Here is a 19,879-nt window from a genome sequence, read left to right as displayed (position 1 = left end):
TCGTGCCCGCTGGCTGGCAGTGGGTGGCTCTCCAAGCTCCAAACTGGAGCCTGGGGGTGGGAAAGCCAAACCTGTAGCCTGTGCCATGCCTCCCGGGGAGTGCTTAGATCAGTCCCTGCCACACACTAAACCTTACTTTTAGCCCCTACCTGTGCTGTCCCTCTGCCTGTTGGGGGGTTTGTAATGGAACATCTCCATCTCGAGAGGCTTTTGGGGACTCTCTGGTGACTGAGAGCTGAGCCTTCCTTTGAAAAGCACCAAGAAGGGCACAAATGATGGCAGAGTTTGTTCTTCCTCACCTTGCAGCTGGCTCTTCCTCACCAGGAGCATGTCAATCCCTTCAGCTGTGCTGGAAACACTCTGGATTTCTAGGGCTTTGAGCTTTGTTTCTCTCCAAGCTGCTGGAAGGTGCCCCATGGAGGATCACCAACCCCCACCTTGATGCCAGCATCTCCTCCTGGATCCATCTCTGCCTGCTGAAGCCAAACTCTGCCACAGTTTAGAGCTTATTTTTACAGCTTTGGAATAAAAGGCAACGTGCACTGCTCCCTGGCTGCTTTGTGTTTGGGGAGCAGCTCTGGGGGGACACTGCCCTGCATGGTTGTCACCCCCCTCCGTGGGGCCAGCAGCAGCTCTGGGTGTGGGGAGGGGAACACAGCTTGTGCTGACACTCTCCTGGGCTGACTTCTCACACAGCTCCTGGCCACTGAGAGAAAAAACAAAGGGCTGGGGTCTGCTGCTGAGGGGGTGAATAAAGATTTAGCCACCCAAAGGGCTCTGCTCTTGTGGTTTTCCACCTGACCTAGTGTGAGGTGCCCCTGCCCATGGCAGGGGGGGGTTGGAACTGGATGATCCTTGAGGTCCCTTCCAACCCTGACAATGCTGTGATTCTATGAGCATCCTTTTGTGGGCCTCCAGGAAAGCTCTCAGAGAGGCTTCCTGGAGGAACTGCTGGGTAGTTGCAGGAGTTTTTTATGGAAGGAAGCAAAGGGTGTGGTGGAGTCCCCATCCCTGGAGGGGTTTCCAAGCCATGGAGATGTGGTGCTGAGGGCCACGGTTTGGTGGTGACCTGGCAGTGCTGGGTTAATGCTTGGACTCGACCTTCAAGGTCTTTTCCAATACAAACCATTCCATGCCCCAGGTCCTTATCTGCCCCTTCCAGCAGCGATAAGCAGCTGCTGGTGTTTTCCTCAGCCAAAGGCAGAACTTTGTGTTCTGGAGCATCACAAATCATTCCTGCAATGTTTCTCGTGGCCTTGGCTTGAGTCAGAGCTGCCCAACCTCCGGGTGAGGCTGGAAGCAAGAGGCAGTGGGGGGCCAACACCCCAGCCCTGTGCTGTGGCTGTCACTGGCCTGGCTGGGGCTGATGTGCAGCAGGAGGGATGAGTGAGAGGGGTAGGAGGAGATTGTGTCTGTGTGGCTGTCCAGCTGTCTGTCTGTACATACCCTGTATGTGTCTATACATCGCCGGTCTGTCCATCCCCTGTGTGTGTCTGTACACCCCCTTGTGTGTCTGTACATACCCTGTACATGTCTGTCTGTCCAGCCCCTGTATCTGTCTGTCCATCCTCTCGCTGTATATCCCCTGAGCATGTGTCTGTCTGTCCAGCCCCTCTGCGTGTCTGTACAGTCCCTGTGTGCGTGTCTGTCTGTCCATCCCCTGTGTCTGTACACCCCCTTGTGTGTCTGTACATACCCTGTACATGTCTGTCTGTCCAGCCCCTGTATCTGTCTGTCCATCCTCTCGCTGTATATCCCCTGAGCATGTGTGTGTCTGTACATACTTGAGGTCTGTCTGTCCAGCCCCTCTGTGTGTCTGTACAGTCCCTGTGTGTGTGTCTGTCTGTGCATCCCATGTGTGTCTGTATATCCCCTCTGAGTGTGTGTCTGGCTGTCTGTACAGCCCCTCTGGGTGTCTGTACATCTCCTGTGTCTGTCTGGCTGTCTGTCCATCCCCTGTGTATGTCTGTCTGTACACTCTCTGTGTGCCTGTCCATCCCCTGTGTCTGTCTGTCTGTCCGTCCATCCCCTGTGTATGTCTGTACATTCCCTGTCTGCCTGTACATCCCCTGTGTATGTCTGTCTGTACACTCCCTATCTGTCCATCCCATGTATGTCTGTCCATCCCCTGTGTATGTCTGTCCATCCCCTGTGTATGTCTGTCTGTACACTCCCTATCTGTCCATCCCATGTATGTCTGTCCATCCCCTGTGTATGTCTGTCTGTACACTCCCTGTGTGCCTGTCCATCCCCTGTGTCTGTCTGTCTGTCCGTCCATCCCCTGTGTATGTCTGTACATTCCCTGTCTGCCTGTACATCCCCTGTGTCTGTCTGTCCATCCCCTGTGTATGTCTGTCTGTACACTCCCTATCTGTCCATCCCCTGTGTCTGGCTGTCCATCCCCTGTGTATGTCTGTCTGTACACTCCCTATCTGTCCATCCCCTGTGTCTGGCTGTCCATCCCCTGTGTATGTCTGTCTGTACACTCCCTGTCTGCCTGTACATCCCGTGTCTGTCTGTACATCCCTTGTGTGTCTGTCTGTACACTCGCTGTCTTCCTGTCCATCCCCTGTGTCTGTCTGTCCATCCCCTGTGTGTGTGTCTGTCTGTACACTCCCTATCTGCCTGTCCATCCCCTGTGTCTGTCTGTCCCTGCCCTGTGTCTGTCTGTACGTTCCCCGTCCGTCCGCTCACGCTGCCGCAGCGGGTGGTAGGTGCCGCCTGTGGCCACCAGGTGGCGCCGCACCCCCGCCCTATGGGTACCCTCCCCTCGCCGGGTGCCGCTGGTGGCACCGAGAGGTGCCCGGGCGAGGGGGGGAAGTTCTGCGGGTAATAAAGGGAGGAAAGGCGAAGATAAACACAGCTGGTAAAGCGGCAACTGTGCCCACGGCCCACTGTCAGCCTGAGGGGTGGGCTGCGGTGGCACTCCTGGCTTCCTTGGCACTCCTGGCTGTGCTGGCACCCCTGGATTTGGTGGGTCAGTGGGGCTGTGGTGGCACTCCTGGATATAGTGGCACTCCTGCTGTGGGATGACCACAGTGGCTTTCTTGACCGTGGTGGCACTCCCGGCTGCGGTGACGGGGGTGGTGGCACTCCTGTCTGCGGTGGCACTTCTGATGGCGGGGCTGGCGCTCGTTGCTGTGGCACAGCTGGCTGTGGGGTGCCTACAGTGCCGCTCCTGAGCAGGGTGGCTGCGCCTGCTCGGGATGGGTCCAGCAGTGTCCCTTGGCTGTGGCCACCAGAAGCCAGCGCGGCCGGAAGCTGCACAATGAGCGGGGACCTTATCTCACCCCCCCAGCCCTTCCCAGGGTCACTGCTGGGTCAGACCCCCCCCTGTCATGGGACAGGGCAGGCAGGGGACAGTAGAGCCACACGCAGCACCCCCCCCACCCTCCCCCCCACTGCGAACCTCCTGGCACAGAGGCTTCCAGAAGTTTATTTACAAATAATAAAAAGCAAAATAAATACCAAAAAAAAAAAAAAAAAAAAAAGTCTTAAAAGTACAGCCCGGGGTGGGGAGGGGGGGAAGGGCAGGGGGCAGGGGATGGGCTGTGCTGCTGCGTGGTCCCCAATTGTGGCCCCACCAGGACAGGGACACCGCGGGGCTGAGCCTTTCCCTGTCCCCAGAGTCCCCAGAAGTGGGGTGGCAGGGCCCATAGCACCATAGGGACAGGGGGGACCCCAACCCCATTCCCAGCCCACACCACCCAGAGTTTGGGAGACTGGTGACCTTCCCTTCCCCCACCCCCGCCCCAACTGAGTTATTTTAACCCCCTCAGCTCCAGGGCAAGAGGAGATGGGGGAAGAGGGAGGGAGCAGACCCGGGGGTCCCACTGCAGTGCTCCCCCCACCCAGTGCCCACTGCTGGTGGGACGAGGGTGGTGAAAACACCCCCACCGGTCATAGACGGGGTGGGGGGAGGGGGGTGGCTGCCTTTGAAGAGCCCCCAGAAGCCCGCCAAGCCTGGAGCAGGGGGGATTAGAGGATAAATCCCACGGGATGCAGGAGCAAGCCCCCGTGGCACCCCCGGCCACACGCACCACTGCACCCAGCCGCCACGTCAGCACGGCAGGGGCACATACACAGCCCCCAGCCACAGGCACACAGCCCCCAGCCCCCTGCCCGCTGGCACGGAGCTGCACAGGGGTCTCACCCCGCCGGTGACCCCCAAGGAAGGGACGGAGGAGCTGCGGTGCTGGGCGGGGCCACCGTGGGGCTAAGGACACAGGCGGGGCTGGGGGGGCCCGGGGTGGGAGAGGGCCGTGGGCAGCGAGGAGGTGACCTGTGGGGCACGGCCTCAGCGAGACGGTCACTTGTGGGGCATGTCCTCCATGCTGACACGGCCCCAGACGCCCACCACGAAGGTCTCCACCTCGCACTCATTGACGCCCCTGGCGATGCGGAAGTGGCCGCCCTCGCCCCATGCTGTGCCCCAGGAGTTGGCAGCCGTCTGCAGAGGGCACCACCAAGGGGCACGGGTCAGTGCTGAGTGCCCCTCCCACCCCCCATCCACCCAGCCCAGTGAGCCCCAGCTTGTGATCCCCACTGACACTCACCCAGTACTTTTGGGTCTGGCCATCAGGCAGCTGCTCCTCTCCCCACCTGCAATTGGGAGGACAGAGGGGTGAATAGAGGTGCCAGGCACCCTGCCATGCTGTGGGCATCACCTTGCCTAGCACCATGACTGCAGGGTGCTGTGCTGCCCTTGCTCATTTCCTCCTGGCTCTGGAACCTCCCTCCCCCAGGACCTGCTGAGGAATTCACGTCCGCTCCCGAAATAAAGCAGAAAGATTTAGCCACAGGAGGAGGAAGGAAGCCACCAGGCACAGGGCAGCTGGGCCTGCTCCCCTCCTTCAGCTCTGCACCTCCAGCCTGCCTCCCCTCTCCTCTGAGGAGGCTGAGCACTGCACACTCGTGTCACTTGTGGCCACAGCCCTGGGGTGAGCACAAGAAAGCTGGGGAGGGACTTTTTAGAAGGGCTTGTGGGGACAGGATGAGAGGCAATGGATTGAGGCTGGAAGAGGGGAGATTGAGAATGGAGATTAGGAAGAAATTCTCTCCAGTGAGGGTGGGGAGACACTGGAACAGGTTGCTCAGGGAGGTTGTGGATGTCCCCTCCCTGGAGGTGCTCAAGGCCAGGCTGGATGAGGCTTTGAGCAACCTGGCAGGGAGGCTGGAACTGGATGATCTTCAAGGTCCCTTCCAACCCAAACCATTCTATGACTGCCCCCCAGGATGCTGCTCCCCAGCATCACTCCCTGCACCTTCCTTCGCTCTGCACCTTCCCTCCCTGCTCAGAGGAAGAGGACGCCTTTCTTCCCCCCAGAAAAAGATTCTGCCACCCAGACCAGGGCTCTCTGCATGCCCCTAAGCCCCCCACACCCCCTCCTCACCTACCCAGTGATTTTGACTGAGTGGGTGCCATGGCTCTGGTGCTTTGGTCCCTTCCCCTCGGCCACCGGCGTGTGCCGATAGATCCCACTCTTGTACATGAAGAAATCCTCATGCACCTCCAGGATGGCTGTGGGAAGAAGGAAAGGCTCTGGGGATGCTGGCCGTATCCCAAGGGATGGGGGTGCTGAGCATCATGTCGCCCAGGGTGGACAACACAGGCAGTGGGGGGCACATGGGCATCATCCAGGCAGAGGGAGAGCAGGAGCTGGATCCTCCCCAGGGGCCATGAGACAAGACTGAGAGGAGGATTAAAACAAACAAAATCATCAAGGAACCGAATGCCAACTGCTGAGAGGGAGATTAAATCTCAGGAGTTAATGAGCAACAAGTGCCTGCGGGCGTGGGCAGCGTGACGGGCACCCCGGGGCTGGCAAGGGCAGGGCACTGCCTGGGCATGTGGCTAAACATGATGCAGGGCAAGCAGCTGAGATGGCTGTGGGGGGCCCCCAGCCTCAAGCAGGGCAGCTTTCCCCACCCACTTCAAGTCCTCAGCGTTGGGATATGCAGGTGGGATGCCCACCTTGGCTCCCTACCTCACCCAACTCATGCCCTCAGTGCTGGGGTATGCAGGTGAGGTGCCCACCTTGGCTCCCTACCTTGCACAGGGCCATTCTCCAGCAGCTCCTTCATGATCTCCTTCTCCTGCAAGCAGAGAGCTGGTTGGCAGCAGGACCTGCAGCCCTGGCACTGCCCTCCCCACTCCTCAGAGCGGCAGGCAGAGGCTGTTTCAGCAGCCGCAGGTGGGTGGTGTTGTGGAGAAGCAGCTCCCCCGGGCGCTCCGCGGAGGGTTTTTCCCAGCTCCGTTCCCAAACTTGGCTTTCCCAGGCAAACAAAACCACCCCGAGCCAAGCCCCTTCCTGCTCCCCGCACCGAACCGCTCCTGCTGCGCCCACGCCGGCGGCTGTGCCCCTGCTGGCCCCGTCCCGTGGGCACTCACGCTGGAGGAGAGGCGGTAGGCAGGAGTGGACTGGTAGATGTCGTTGGCGTGGGTGTGGGGGTTGGGGCAGCGGGCGGTGGCCTGGCGCTTGCCCCTGCCCGCGGAGCGGCTGTGCATCATGCAGGGCTGTGCCGCCGGCTGGCTCTGCTGGCTGGTGAAGGGATAGCACTCGTCTGTCACCACCCTGAGCAGAGGAAAAAGGACGTGAGGAGGGGAAGGACCACCTGGCTCCATCTCCACTCTGACCCCCCCGCTCACAACCCCTTCCCCAAACCCCTCGCTCCATCCCTACCTTGATCCCCATTTCCATACCCATCCCCAAGCCCCACTCACCATCCCCACTCCAAACCCCCGAGCCCCCCCAAAGACTATAACAGAAATGAGAAACTGCGTAAAACATGCCACAAAAAGAAATAAAACACCCGACAGACAACACAAAAATTGCTCACCAATATCCCCAACAAAGCGCCCCCCCACCCACCCCCCCCCCCAAACCCACCCATCCCTAGCTGCTAGCAACCTCAAACCCCCCCCACTGCTAAACTTCACACTATTCCAAAAGCATACCCTTCTTCATATCGTACTACTAACACTCTTCTCTTGAAATCTCCATGATATCTCACTCTTTACTCTCACATTCTCTTCCTTCTTATCTTTCCAACTTACAGCTGCCAGCCTGGGTAATCTTCTTGATGCCTGGCATCCCCTCCTCTCTTACAAGGGGGGGGGGGGTGGGGGGGGGGGGGGGGGGGGGGGGGGACATTTCTTTACTTTTCTTTCTTCTCTCTCTCTTTTTCATCTCTTCTTGCCTTCTTCTCTTACTCTCTTTTCTTTCTCACACACTTTTCTTCTCCTTCTCTCTCTTTCTCGCCCCCCACTCTCCCCCCTCCCTCCTCCCCGCCCCACCCCCCCCCCCCCCCCCCCCCCCCCCCCCTTATTGTTTTTGGTCGTTCCCCACCCCTCCCCCCCCCCCCCCCCCCCCCCCCCCCCCCCCCCCCCCCCCCCCCCCCCCCCGCCCCCCCCGGGGGGGGGGGGGGGGGGGGGGGGGGGGGGGGGGGGGGGGGGGGGGCCCCTCCCCCCCCCCCCCCCCCCCCCCACTGTCCCCCTCCCCCCCTTCCCCCCCCCCCCCCCCTCTCCCCCCCCCTCTCCCCCCCCCCCCCCCCCCCCCCCCTCCCCTCCCCCATTTTCTATCTCTTCTTCTATTCCCCTTCCTCCTTCCACATGATCTTCAACCTTCGCAATCACATCTATCTCTGCTCTCCATGTCTTCCCTCTACAACATCTGCCCTTTCTCTACTCTCTCTCTTCTTTCTCTTCTTATTTCTCACTCTTCTTCTTCTCTCTTTCTTTCTTTACCCTCTTTTCTCTTATCTCCTTCTTCTCCTTCGTTCTTCTCTCTCTCTTCTTCTCTTCTCTCTACTCTATCTTTCTTTCCTCTTTTTCTTTTTCTTTTCTTCTATTTCTCTCTTCTCTTATCTCTTCTCTTCTTTCATTCTCTTTCTTCTTCTTTCTCTTCTCTTCTTCCTTCTCCCCTTCTTCCTCTTCTCACTTTCTTTCACTTCTCCTCTCTCCTTCTACCTCTTCTCATCTCTTCCGCGTCTTCTCCTACTCTTCCCTCTCTTCCCTCCTTCTTCTCTCTCCCTCCCTGCTTCTTTTCTTCTCTTCTTCCTATCTCATCCTTTCCTCCATTCGCTACTTTCTCCTCTCCTTCTTTCACTTCTCCCTGGGGGGTAATCTTCTTGCTCTTCCTCACATTCTTTTCTGGTTCCTGGCTTCTCTTTCCCTCTTTCTCTCTCTTCTCCCAAATCCCGACTCCCCCTCCCATCCCTCCCTATCCCCCCCCTAGACCATCTTCCCACCCCCCCCTACCCCGTACGTCCTCCCTGCCATCCCTACCCCTCACCCCCCCCCCTAGTAACTAACCCTCCTCCTGACCACCCCCTGTAAAATCCCTCCCTGAACCCCTGGGCTCTACACACCCAGCCACCCTACCTAAACCTACTCCCGGCCCCCCCTCCCACGCTGACCAACCGGCACTCTACCATACTCAAACATAAAACTTCTTAACCGTGACTCACTAAGCCAACTTGGTCTCTCTACCCACCAAAAACACTCCTGAGCCCAGAACCACCTACACGATCCCCACAACTGTGAACCCTCTTAACGTCCCTACATAAGCCTTATGTACACCACCACCGCCTCCTGCCCCCGCCCACGTGAAAAACTTAATCCACCGACTCCCCCAGGGCCAGTCCCTTACCAAACCAACCCCGACCCACCGCTTCAACGGTCCCCACAACTCACCGCCCCACCCCCCGCTCTACGACCACCTACGATTCGCCTGGCCACCATTCCTTAACACACCTCACAACGCACCCAACCCTTACTCCATACGAGGACGCCAAGACCATCTTGCCCCTTGACCGCTGTCATCGTGCTAGCACCCTGCCGGTCGCGCCCGTCGTACTACATCATACCCACCACCCGCTGACCCAACAACCCTAGCAACGCACCCTTCCGCTCTATCATCGCCACGGTACCCCACGTCCCCTATCGATCTCCCAGTATACCCCAAAGCGCCCAGCACGACATCAACGTACCCAACATACCCTACCAACCACCCAACCCCCCCTAAGTCCACCCCCCTTCATCCCCGAATCACCCCGCAATTCCCCCATGCCACAGACATACCACGCACCCCATAGCAACCTCCGCCCCCAGCCACTGCACCAATTATAGTTTAGGTTATCTTTACAATATCTTTTCAAAATGTGTTTTTTCGACCACAAACCACAAAATTATAAATTTTTCGTCTCGAACCTATCTATTTTCATTTATTTACCTTTTTTTTTTCCCTCCTCTCAGTTCTCTTTTGAGTTTCTTGCTTCTTCATGTGCCTAAGCTTCTTTCTTTTCCTTTTTTCATTCCTTTCTCTCTTTCCTCTTTCTTCTGCGCAATTAGAATGGGTGATATGTATCTTTGTATCTTTTTTCTTTCTTCCCCATTCAAAACGTCTTTCCCCCCCTCTCTTTTCTCGTCTTTTCTCCCCCGTCCTTCTGCCCCTATGCTCTCCTCTGTTTTGTTTCTTTTTTGTTATTTATCCCTGCTCTTTTTTGTTTCCTCTCATGTCGTATGTTTTCCCTGTTCCCCAGTCGTTCTTTTGTTCCTTCGCTAATTCACGGTCATCCTTTAATTTCTGCCGTTTCTGTCTTTCTTGCTCTTTGAAATTTTTCATTGTATTAGTATGTTATTTTCTCCGGCCGCTATTCGGGGTATTGTTTTATTTGTCACTTTGCGTGTTAGTGAGCTTCTTAGTCAGCTGATCTCCATTCATGTGCATGTCCTTATCTCCCTTCCATTTTCTCACAAATCTTGTTTTCAATTTAATCTCTTACCAAATTCTCTTCCTATTCCCATCCTTGTCCGTTGTCCGCTGCAATTTTTGGTAATCTTATTGTGTCGCTCCTTGCAAATTTTAAATATTTTGCCTATTCTTTTTTTTTATGTCGTTATTTGTTTTTGTTCTATGGGCCTCCCGAATGCTTTCTATTTGTCCCTGTCCATTCCAATCTTGTCTTTCGCCTGTGGCGCTGTTATTATGTTAATAATGTTGTGTCTTCTACAATGTCCTCGTTTTGGTCTCTTATTTTCTTTTTTTGTAGATGTTTATTTATCCCCTCCGTATCCTTTCGTACCCTTGTCTCGTTTCTTATGTTTCTGGTTTCGTCTCTGTTCAATCGTGCGTTTTTTCTTTGACAATTTTCTTCGGTTTGTATTGATTTTTCTTCTCTATTGTTGTTTCAATTAATCACTGTTACTTTTTTTGGCGGTTTCATTCTTCTTGTGTTTTTTTTTAAGTGTAGTGAATCGGTTGTTAGTTTTTGACAATGCTTTATTTTGTGTTTTTGTTGTGCTGTCAAAGTGTTTCGCATCTCGTGTCTTGCTCGTTGCTTTGTTTTTTTTATTCGTTTCTGTATTTTTATGTTAGTTGTTATTTTCCTCGTTGTTGTTTTGTATATTGTCGTTTTTTCTTTTTGTCTCTTTTCCCATTTCTTCCTTTTCTTTAATATAGTTTTAATATATGTTGTTTTGTTTTATTTTTGTTTAAAGCCAAAATGTTTTTCCAAGTCCTCCGTGTTTTGGTATTTTGTTTTCCTTGATTTATTTTATTTTTTTTTTTAAAGTATTCTTATTCATCTTTGTTTTTTGTTAAATTTTGGTTTTATTTTCTTATGGTTTCATTTTATTTTGATTCGTTGTGTGATTTTTTCTTCAATGAAGTATATTGCTGTTTTTAGTCGTTTTTGTTTCTGCTTATGTTCTATTCGTTTATTCTTTTTTATTCTTTTTTTTGTTATTTTATTGCATTTTTTTCTGTGTTCTCTATCCTCCCCCTTCCTCTCTCCGCCTGGTTTCTTTATGTTTTATTGTTGTGATTTTGTTCGTGTTATCGTCGTCCTGCTTTCCGCTTTGATTGTTGTTTTTCTTTTTAGCAATCCCCCTCTCCTGTCCCCCAACCGGTTTTCCCCAATCCCTCCCCCTCCCCCCCCCCCCTTCCCTCTCCTCCCCCCCCCTCTGCCCCTCCCCCCCCCACCCCTCTCCTCCTCCCCCCCCCCCCGTTTCCGTTTTTCCCCCTCACCCCCGTGCTCCCCCGCCATCCCCCTCCAAAAAAAAATCCCCCTTCCCTCCCCCCTGCCCCGTGCATCCCCCCCTCCGGCCTCCTAATCTGTTCACCCCCTCTCGTCTTCTTCCCTTTCCCTCCCCGGGGATCCCCGTTCTTCCTCGCTCTCAAATCCTCCCCCCGCCATTCCCCCTCCTTCTATCTTTATTGTTCTTGTGCCCCCTCCGTATGTGCAGTTCCAAATATTCTAATCCGCCTCTCTTGCTCCCCCAAAATCCATGCCTTCTTTTTCCAATCTGTCATCTCTCCTCTCGTCCTTTTCCCTTATCCCCCTCTCGTTTTTCGCTCCACTCCACCCTTTTGTTCTCTGATCCCCTCCCATCTGCATCCGTATCCTCTGCTAAATCCCCCCCAATGCCCCCCTACATGTCTCCAAAAATGAAAGTCACCTTCCCCTATCCCCGCCCCCCCTCCAGCCCCTGCATCCTCTCCCCTCTCCTCCCATCTCATCAGCAATTAAATAGTCTCACTCCAAGACCCACATTACCCCCAACCCAATAACGGTGTATATTCTCTCCTCCCCTCCCAACGTCCTCCCCTCTCTAATTCTCTCCCCTCCCCCCAGAATTTCCCCCAGCCCCCGTGTCCTCTCCTACCCCCCCTCCGTTCCAACTACTCGCCCCAACAAGCAACAACCCTCCCATATCCCCACCCACCACCCTCCCCCCAAAACAAAAAACACACGCGTCGGCAATCCCGCCCCCCCAATCCCCCCCCACCCCCCCCTATTCCTTCCTCGCCTGTCGCCCCTCCCTCAAATCCTCCCCCATTCTCTCCCCAAAAGCGTCCCCCATCCACATCTAACAACCCCCCACCCCCCCCCCCAAGCATAGCCCCCCCCCCACCAAAATTCACCGCTATCCCTCCAGAAGGCCCCCATCTGCAGCCCATCCCCACCATCACCTGAGTACAATCCCTCTCCCACGCACAATATCCACCCCCAATAACAGGCACCCATGCTGACGAAAACTTTACATAACACGACCCCACTAACCGATAACACCCCCCCCCCCCCATCAGCACACCCCCAACACACAACCAAGACTCCTAACGACACCCCCACGAATAGCAACTCAAAACCACCACCACTCCACATTATCCACCTCCATTCCAACCCCAAACGTCTTCCAATCACTCGATTCTCCCCCCCACCCACCGCCCCCCAACAACAAACACAATCACATCCAAGACCCCGTTCGCCCACAAGCACTTATCTCCCATCCCCCCCCAACTCACCCAAGCAATTCCGCCCAAGCCAAAGATCACTAACCCGCCCCCTTCACCTCATTAAATATGCCAACAACGCTCCCCCAATCAACTCTATCCCCCACGTCCCTCTTTAAGCCTCACATTCTCCATACCATTAACCAGGAAAAAATCTGCCCGCCGCAAACACGTGAATTACCCGCCCCCCCACCCACATCCAGATACCCCAACAAAAAACCCTCCCCCCAACACTAAATTTCCTCCCCCCCCCAAACCTTACTCAAAACCAAAATAGCCAGAGAAGGGCCTCACAACCCCCCCAGCCCCACAAGATACCCACCCAGCACCCACTCCAAAATCCCCCAAAAATAAAAGATACCTCCCCCCTCGCTAAACCCGCCACATCCACGGATATACCTGCGGCCTAACACTGGCACCCACCCATATAGAAATCTCCATTCCAGTTCCCAAGTAGCCTCCCACAACCCACGACCCCAATACATAAGCCCATGTAGTAAACCACCCCCCCAGATCCCACAACAGCGCCCATTCAAACACGTGCATTATCATCCAACCGCGTCCTCTCGCCCCCTCGACCCCCTTCCAGCAGGGTCGGCACTAACCAAGGAGGCCACCCCCTCCCCGCCCAAACTCACACCCCCCCCCCAGAGCCTCCCATCCGCCCCCCCCCCAAAGCCCTCCCAGTCCCTCTCCCTTCATCTAGTCTTCATTCTTTTATTTATTTCCGCCTTTCCCTCCTGTTCTTTTCGGCTTGTTTTCTAATTCTCTGTTTTCTTTTTCCTTCTCTTTCTACCATAGTCCTCTTCGTTATTAATGTCTTTTCTATTCTTGCGCCCGTCTGCTCCCCTCTTCAGTTCTGTAGATTTGTCTCTTCTGTGGCGGGTCTTGCTAAATTTTTCATTCAAATCCGGTTTTTATCAATTTCTCTCTTGTCATTTGTTTTCTTAATATTCCTTTATCGCTGTGGCGCTTGTGTTACCCAGTGGTGTGCTTAAGCGATGGGTGCGTGGAGAGGGGCGAATTGTTGGAGTGGAATCTTTGTCGCTGTGTCTGGTTCTTTCGGTGCTGGTCGTGTTCCTTTCGTGTTCCTTTAAATCCCTGGTATTTCCCCCCTAGTAATCTTCAGTCCCTCCTCATATCCATTTCTCTGCAAAATTCTACGTTTTTCTCGCTTTCTGTCTGGTGTTTTCCCCCCCTTTCTCTCTCTTCTTCAATGTTTTTAATCCTGTCCTTTTGTCTTTTATATTCTCTAATTCCCCTTTCTTCTTCCTTCGTTTTCTTCTCTCCCCCTCCACTGTGTAATCGTTTTCCTCTGTACAATCTCGGTCATGTCATTCCTCATCTTCTTTCGCTATTCTCTGTAATTGTGGCTTTTCTTTCTTCCCGCCTCCCCTTGCCTCGCTCCCTTTTTCTTCTTCCTTTCCTTCCCTGCGCCTCCGCTCCCTGCCTCCTTCAGAGGCGGTAGAAATCACCCATAAGAACAAACAAGCGAGATAAGACAGCACGACATTACCCCAGGCCACCACAACCCCCCAGAACCAAACAACCGACTCAAAACGCCACCACAGGGAAATAACCATACAAAACCCCATCAATACTCATAACAATAAATCATCAACGAGCTAGGGTAAGCCCAACACAACATAGCAAAGAAACATAACCCTCACCAATAAATACAGAGCAAATCAGACCACCCACCCAAAGTCACTCCGCAAGGCGCAGCAGAGACAGAAATCCCCCAAGTAAACTAAAAAAGATACTCACAACAGACCATAAACAAAACTAGCGTGTGGGGAGGTGTTGTGGGTGCTCAGACCCAACGATTTACCAAGAAGACACCAAGCATACAACAATCTCCACTATCCACCACTCACCATTTCTCTCGCAAAAACACAGAAGCCGAACCAACAACAGAGCACATTCAACAAACGGCAAGGCTCAATAAAACAATAGCAACGACTAAGATCCGCCACAAAAATACCCAAATTAATCTCACAAAAAGCATCACTCAAACAAAACCAGTAAACACCAAACAAAGAACAAAGAAATGAGACAAATAAAGCCCAAAGAACAATAAGTCATGCAACATCACCACACCAGGAAAGGGCATCCGGTCACCAACACCTCCAGCAAAACCCATACCAACACAAAAACTCCAAACAAATAAAAACCATACATAAAACGAAACAAAAGCGTCCAAATAAAAAAACCCCAATATTACGAACAAACATCGAAACCAATCAGATAACAACCCATGAAGAAAAAATTGAACACAGGCTCCAAGAACTCCAAAAAAAGACCATCGGATATTCCAGACACTATGTAGTCTAACGAAATCCTAGCCACACTTCATCGTAGACATTCGATATTGACAACAACTAAAGATGCATAACGGACACACGGGCAGCAAACACAAAGACAACCGCAAAATGGCAAAAAAAAAAAAATTGAACACATCCAGTCACCAGCTAACCATGGAGTCACACTTAAAACTAAAAGAACAAAAGCCACCCACATCACACATTCCCAGATAACCCCAAAAATACAAAAACAGACACCACCCAAACGCGACAATAAACAAGAATCACATTAAACGTTAACAGATTAACCAACAACAGCGCAAAAGACTCCCAAAAACTAAATATGGCAAATCAGCAAATACATCCAACCAGGAGACCAAACCCAAACGCAGCCGCAACACATCAAATCCATTCAATGGTTTACGATTATTGCCACAACGACGAGAACATCCTACCAAAATAACAATCATAACCCTCACAATCCCAGGCAATAACACAACCTCTACCACACCCTAACCACAAACAAAAACAAATTCGAAAAAATTAGTCACATAAGCCCAACTCCACCCCCACGCAGATGACAAAAATCAACCCAAATCACCCAGCAAAAAATCAAAACACCAAATATAATTCAGACAAAGAGCCAGGACAACCAAAATAAGTACGCCCAACACCCCCACAGCCCGGCAAAGAACCCAGAACAACCACACCAAGCACGTCCAAGAATATATTCCCCGAAAAAAAACAACAGCACATCGCTATAAATCCCAAAAATTATACCCAATAAAAAAATAAAACAAGATGAAAGGAAAAGCCAAAACCACAACACCCCACAAAATACATGCAATCTGAACAAAAAAGTAAAAACCAAAATAAACACACACACAGTCGCGAGTGGGCCGACCAGGACAAAAATACCCTGACCCTACTGGACACCTAGACGGGTCATAAAACGACCGCCGCAGCAAAATAAAAATAAGGACGGACAAAACACATCCCCAGAAGCAGAATGGATACACATATCAATCATCGGTGAAAGTTACTGGTGCGCCCTCATGGCTCACGAACCAGTTCTCCTCCCCCCCCCAAGTCGCCCTCCCCATATAGCTGTACGTCACTATCCATTAAACAAAAATCAGCCATGAGAATCATAGATAAACTCCACCCATCAAAAGACCTAAAACAATTAAACAAATAACAAAAAAAAACACCATCACACATCAACAAAACGACAAGATGAAATAACATCCAAATCACCAAGACACCATAACCAACAACAAATATACATCAACGACAAATAAAGTCCCCATAAAGCCGAATCAAAAGTTCAAAACGCATACAACAAAACCACTGTTAACACACCAGAAATTAGACCTGCATCCAGACCACTACACGTGCGAACACCAAACACCACCTGCCAATCCACCACGTCTAATCAGTAACCACGATCCCCTCCGCCGAAAAAAGCTGGTGACCACCCACCCCCCTAAAACATACACAACAGAATTCAGCACCAAATCAGCAGCTCACCCAAGCCACAACATATTCAGAAAAATTAAACTATACAAAAAAAGAACAAACCATCAATTCATAATTCAAATTACCCTAATCATACAAAACATTATCCAACACAACACGTCAAAGAAAAATGAAGTCCCAACTAAACAAGCAGAGAAAAAAAGAACTTCATGACCCCACACACAACATACTCAAGCCAACAAAAGCCAGCCCCACAACCAAACACAACAGGGACTAACAAAAGACGCTCCAATACACCAAACCCATCAAAAATGAATCACAACCCCAAACGACCCCAACCCAATCTGCACCAGAACCAAAACAAAAAATCATAGGTAACACACAAAAAAACTTGCACCAGAAATCAAAGCAAATACACATCCACCCAAAAGAAACCAAAACCACAGAAGAAAAGCCAAAATCCCACGCAGCAGTCACGCCCCAACAACACAAAATCGCACCCCAATCAACAAACTGCTGACTTAACTACCAACAAAATATTTACCACATAATCCACACAAAGAACAGCAGCAGCATCTTTACCCAAAAAACAGCATTAACAAAACCAGGTAAGTCACCGGCACAACCACAGAATAAGGAACAAAATACTCCGGGCCTACTCACAAATCAGGAAACCTCCACAAACACAAACTAAAAATCCAACCTTAAACTCAATAGACAGATCACAATCAAAAAACAACACAAAAAAACAACATCACGGAAAATATCCCATTTTGTTTGAAAGTTTGATATACACAACCCAATAATCACAAAAAACAAAACTCCAATCATATCACACATTAAAACGAAAGCCTGACCATAACAAACTCCAACAACCCACAAACAATAAGACTCACAGCCACCACAAAACCAGACCCACTAAGCCCCAGTGAATTGCCTGCAAAAATCTAAAAAACAAACATCATAACCACAAACACAAATAACCCCAACACGCACACAATAAAAAAACACCAATACACAACACATCAGCAAAATCAAAGCAAACGTCAAAAACCAATCCAATAACCAAGAACACGGTGGGGGTCAACTCAGCACCAATACCCCTACTCTCCTAATACAGTCACCAGCTTACCATAAATGAAGAATACCCAGCACAAATCAATCCAATACTCGTGGCGCAGGTGAAAATACAACAAATACACAATAAACACTCCAAGCACGGTTTGGACCATACAAAAAAGGAACCCATCTAGACAACAACACGGGGCCACAAAGTGAAAAAAACTTCCAAAAGGAAGACACATAATGCAAGTGCTCTACACGGTAAGAGCCAAACAAGTCCCACACAGAACAAAAATACAACTAAACCCAATACAAGTTAAACATAACCACCCAAACATAGCCGCGAAGATTAGACAATAACCCCCAAAGTCACAAGCCCAATTAAATATTCCAAACCCGCAACTTAAATTTAAAAACTCAAATTTGAAGCCCAAAGAAACAACAATAGAAACAACACCAGCCTACTAAAGCTAAAAAATTCGCCTCAAACTAACACACATGCCCCCAGCAAAACAATAAACCTCCAATTGTAATCGTGACTACCAACTGCATAGACCCAAACAATATCTATCAACAAAGGAGCAAAATCCTATAAAACATCTATAAAAGACACATCATCCTTCACGAACAAGACATATGAAAAATACAATCAAACCAACAACCACTCGTCACATAAAAAACCACAGGCAACATAACGGTGCTCAACCATGCTAACCATATCCACAACGAGAACACAAACCAACAGCTGCAAAACTAGACAGCAAACTGGAAAAGCCTACAAACATAAACAAAGACTGAACAGTCTATAACGTATAAAAATAAATCCCATCCAACGGAAAAAGAATCTGAAGCATCCAGAGTTATTAATGAAAAGGTCATCCACCAAAGTCACAGAACCACCATCCGCCATAAACACCATGACACACCTAACACGCCCAACGTGGGAGAAAACAGTGGCACCAGACAGATACATCCACCCAGATCCAGACAGAGGAACCTCAACTAACCCATCGCACACACAAAGCCGATCAGAAAAAAAAAAGGTAACAATCAACCGGGGGACAAGTAGACACGTCGCAAGCACCCAGAAATAAATAAGACGCAATACAAAAACAAACAAAACTGGGCGGAAACATTTTACAACAAACAGCATCAAATCCCGCCACCACCCTGGTGGATATACAAGGATCCAGCATCAAGCATCGGCTAAGCACGGAGCGATAGCGCAGGACAAACTCAACCTAGGAGAAACCCCCACTGCTAGACTACCCACACTACTACCTCCCCCCACAGACCAAACCCTACTAACTAGGCAAATCGCCTGTACTCTTTAAGAAAACCTCCCCACAAAGAAAACTATAAAAAACGATCAAACGTGGCAAGTCACGGGGCACCCCCTAACGATAATTCCATAAGATAAGAACTAGCCAATAAAAATAAAACGGGCGGTATACACCCACAACAGTACCAATTAAGTCAAGATCAAAGGACTGCACACAGTAGTGTATTCTTCCAAAGATAAAATTTACGTCTATCTAAATCAAGTTAATCACATAAAAAGCACAAACTGTAATCGAGTGAAACCTATCACCAGCGACTAGACCTAATCAACAAGGCCAATCCCTCACACAGCCAACAAGCACCGCCAACACTCAAAAACCTCTCCGGAACAAAAATTACACAACCCAACAAAAGATCCTCTCCCCAGCCATCTCCCAATCAGCCCCTCCCCCCGCCCTCTTCTACGCACCCGAGAGTAACAATCCGGCCCACATCATCGGCCTCTGCGCCCCCCCGCCTTCAATCCATCTCCCCCCCACAATTTAAGCCCCACTGTCAAATTCACCAAACGCGCCCTGTCCTCCCCCCAGCACACCCCCACCCAGTCAATTCAAATCGCCTCCACCGCCCACTTTCAATTGCCCCCGCTCCACTATCATCCAGCATCTCGCCCCCACGGCCTCACCCGCCTCCACTCCCTGCCACCTCCCCTCCCCATAAACCGTTCCACCCCCCACTCTACGCTAAGTCACTTGCCCATCCCCCCCCAAGCCTCCAGCGTTTCCCCGCAACAAACCCCTCACCGTCCTCAAGGTCTTCACCCCCCGCCCACACCTCCCGCCGCGAACAGCCTCGTCGCACCCCCTCCCAATGCATCCCTGGTCCTCCTGGCTCCCTGTCCACCCGCATCTCTCCCACTCCTCAAATGCGATCCAATACGCCCCAAAAAAAAAATAAACCCACTTTGTACAACCAGATAACCTCCCTCTAATTTCTAACAACACTACAACACAACATATAAACTAATAGAAACCCCTCAAAAGCTCACCATCAAATTCGTCTCCATCCAGACAAAGATCTCAATCCACACACAACACCACCCAAACACTCTGAGTGATACGCCAAGAATACAGTCCAATTAAAACCGTAAGAACATATAAAAGATACAACCGACGCGGCGAAAAATTGGACGACAAAAAACATGCATTCCCACCCACTACTCACCCCAAAGTCCAATAGGACCATACACCTCCATAACACCCATCAGAACACACCAAATACCTCAGACACAAGGTAATCACAATAGAACGATTCCCCCCCAACCCCAAACAACTCACCCTTCCACAAACCACACCCAAAGGAGCCATAAGCACGAATCAACATCTCCTCCACGACGAACAACCACAGCAACAGAAAAACGAAGTCAAACGAACCGCAAAAATAACCAACAAAGCAACA

General features: G+C 51.1%; 2 protein-coding genes across 2 annotated transcripts in view; one reads left to right on the top strand and one right to left on the bottom strand.

Moving 5' to 3' along the window:
* Window positions 1–4,309: 4,309 nt before the first annotated feature.
* Window positions 4,310–8,824, bottom strand: TINAGL1 (tubulointerstitial nephritis antigen like 1). The gene is made up of 7 exons (XM_054395194.1): window positions 8,786–8,824; window positions 6,725–6,759; window positions 6,392–6,575; window positions 6,051–6,096; window positions 5,398–5,521; window positions 4,557–4,602; window positions 4,310–4,450 (listed from the first exon to the last, which is right to left on the bottom strand). Exons 1-7 carry the CDS (start codon window positions 8,822–8,824, stop codon window positions 4,310–4,312), a joined length of 615 nt encoding a protein of 204 aa, XP_054251169.1.
* An 8,559-nt stretch (window positions 8,825–17,383) lies between these two features.
* Window positions 17,384–19,879, top strand: part of LOC128977605 (collagen alpha-2(IX) chain-like) — a 9,366-nt gene continuing 6,870 nt past the window's right edge. Inside the window, exon 1 of the mRNA XM_054395193.1 lies at window positions 17,384–17,401. Coding sequence (XP_054251168.1) covers window positions 17,384–17,401 — 18 coding nt within the window. The remainder of the gene's footprint in view (window positions 17,402–19,879) is intronic.

Source organism: Indicator indicator, chromosome 33 (genome assembly GCF_027791375.1).
Source record: "Indicator indicator isolate 239-I01 chromosome 33, UM_Iind_1.1, whole genome shotgun sequence".
NCBI classification, from domain to species: Eukaryota; Metazoa; Chordata; class Aves; order Piciformes; family Indicatoridae; genus Indicator; species Indicator indicator.
This window is presented reverse-complemented; position numbering and strand designations above follow the sequence as displayed.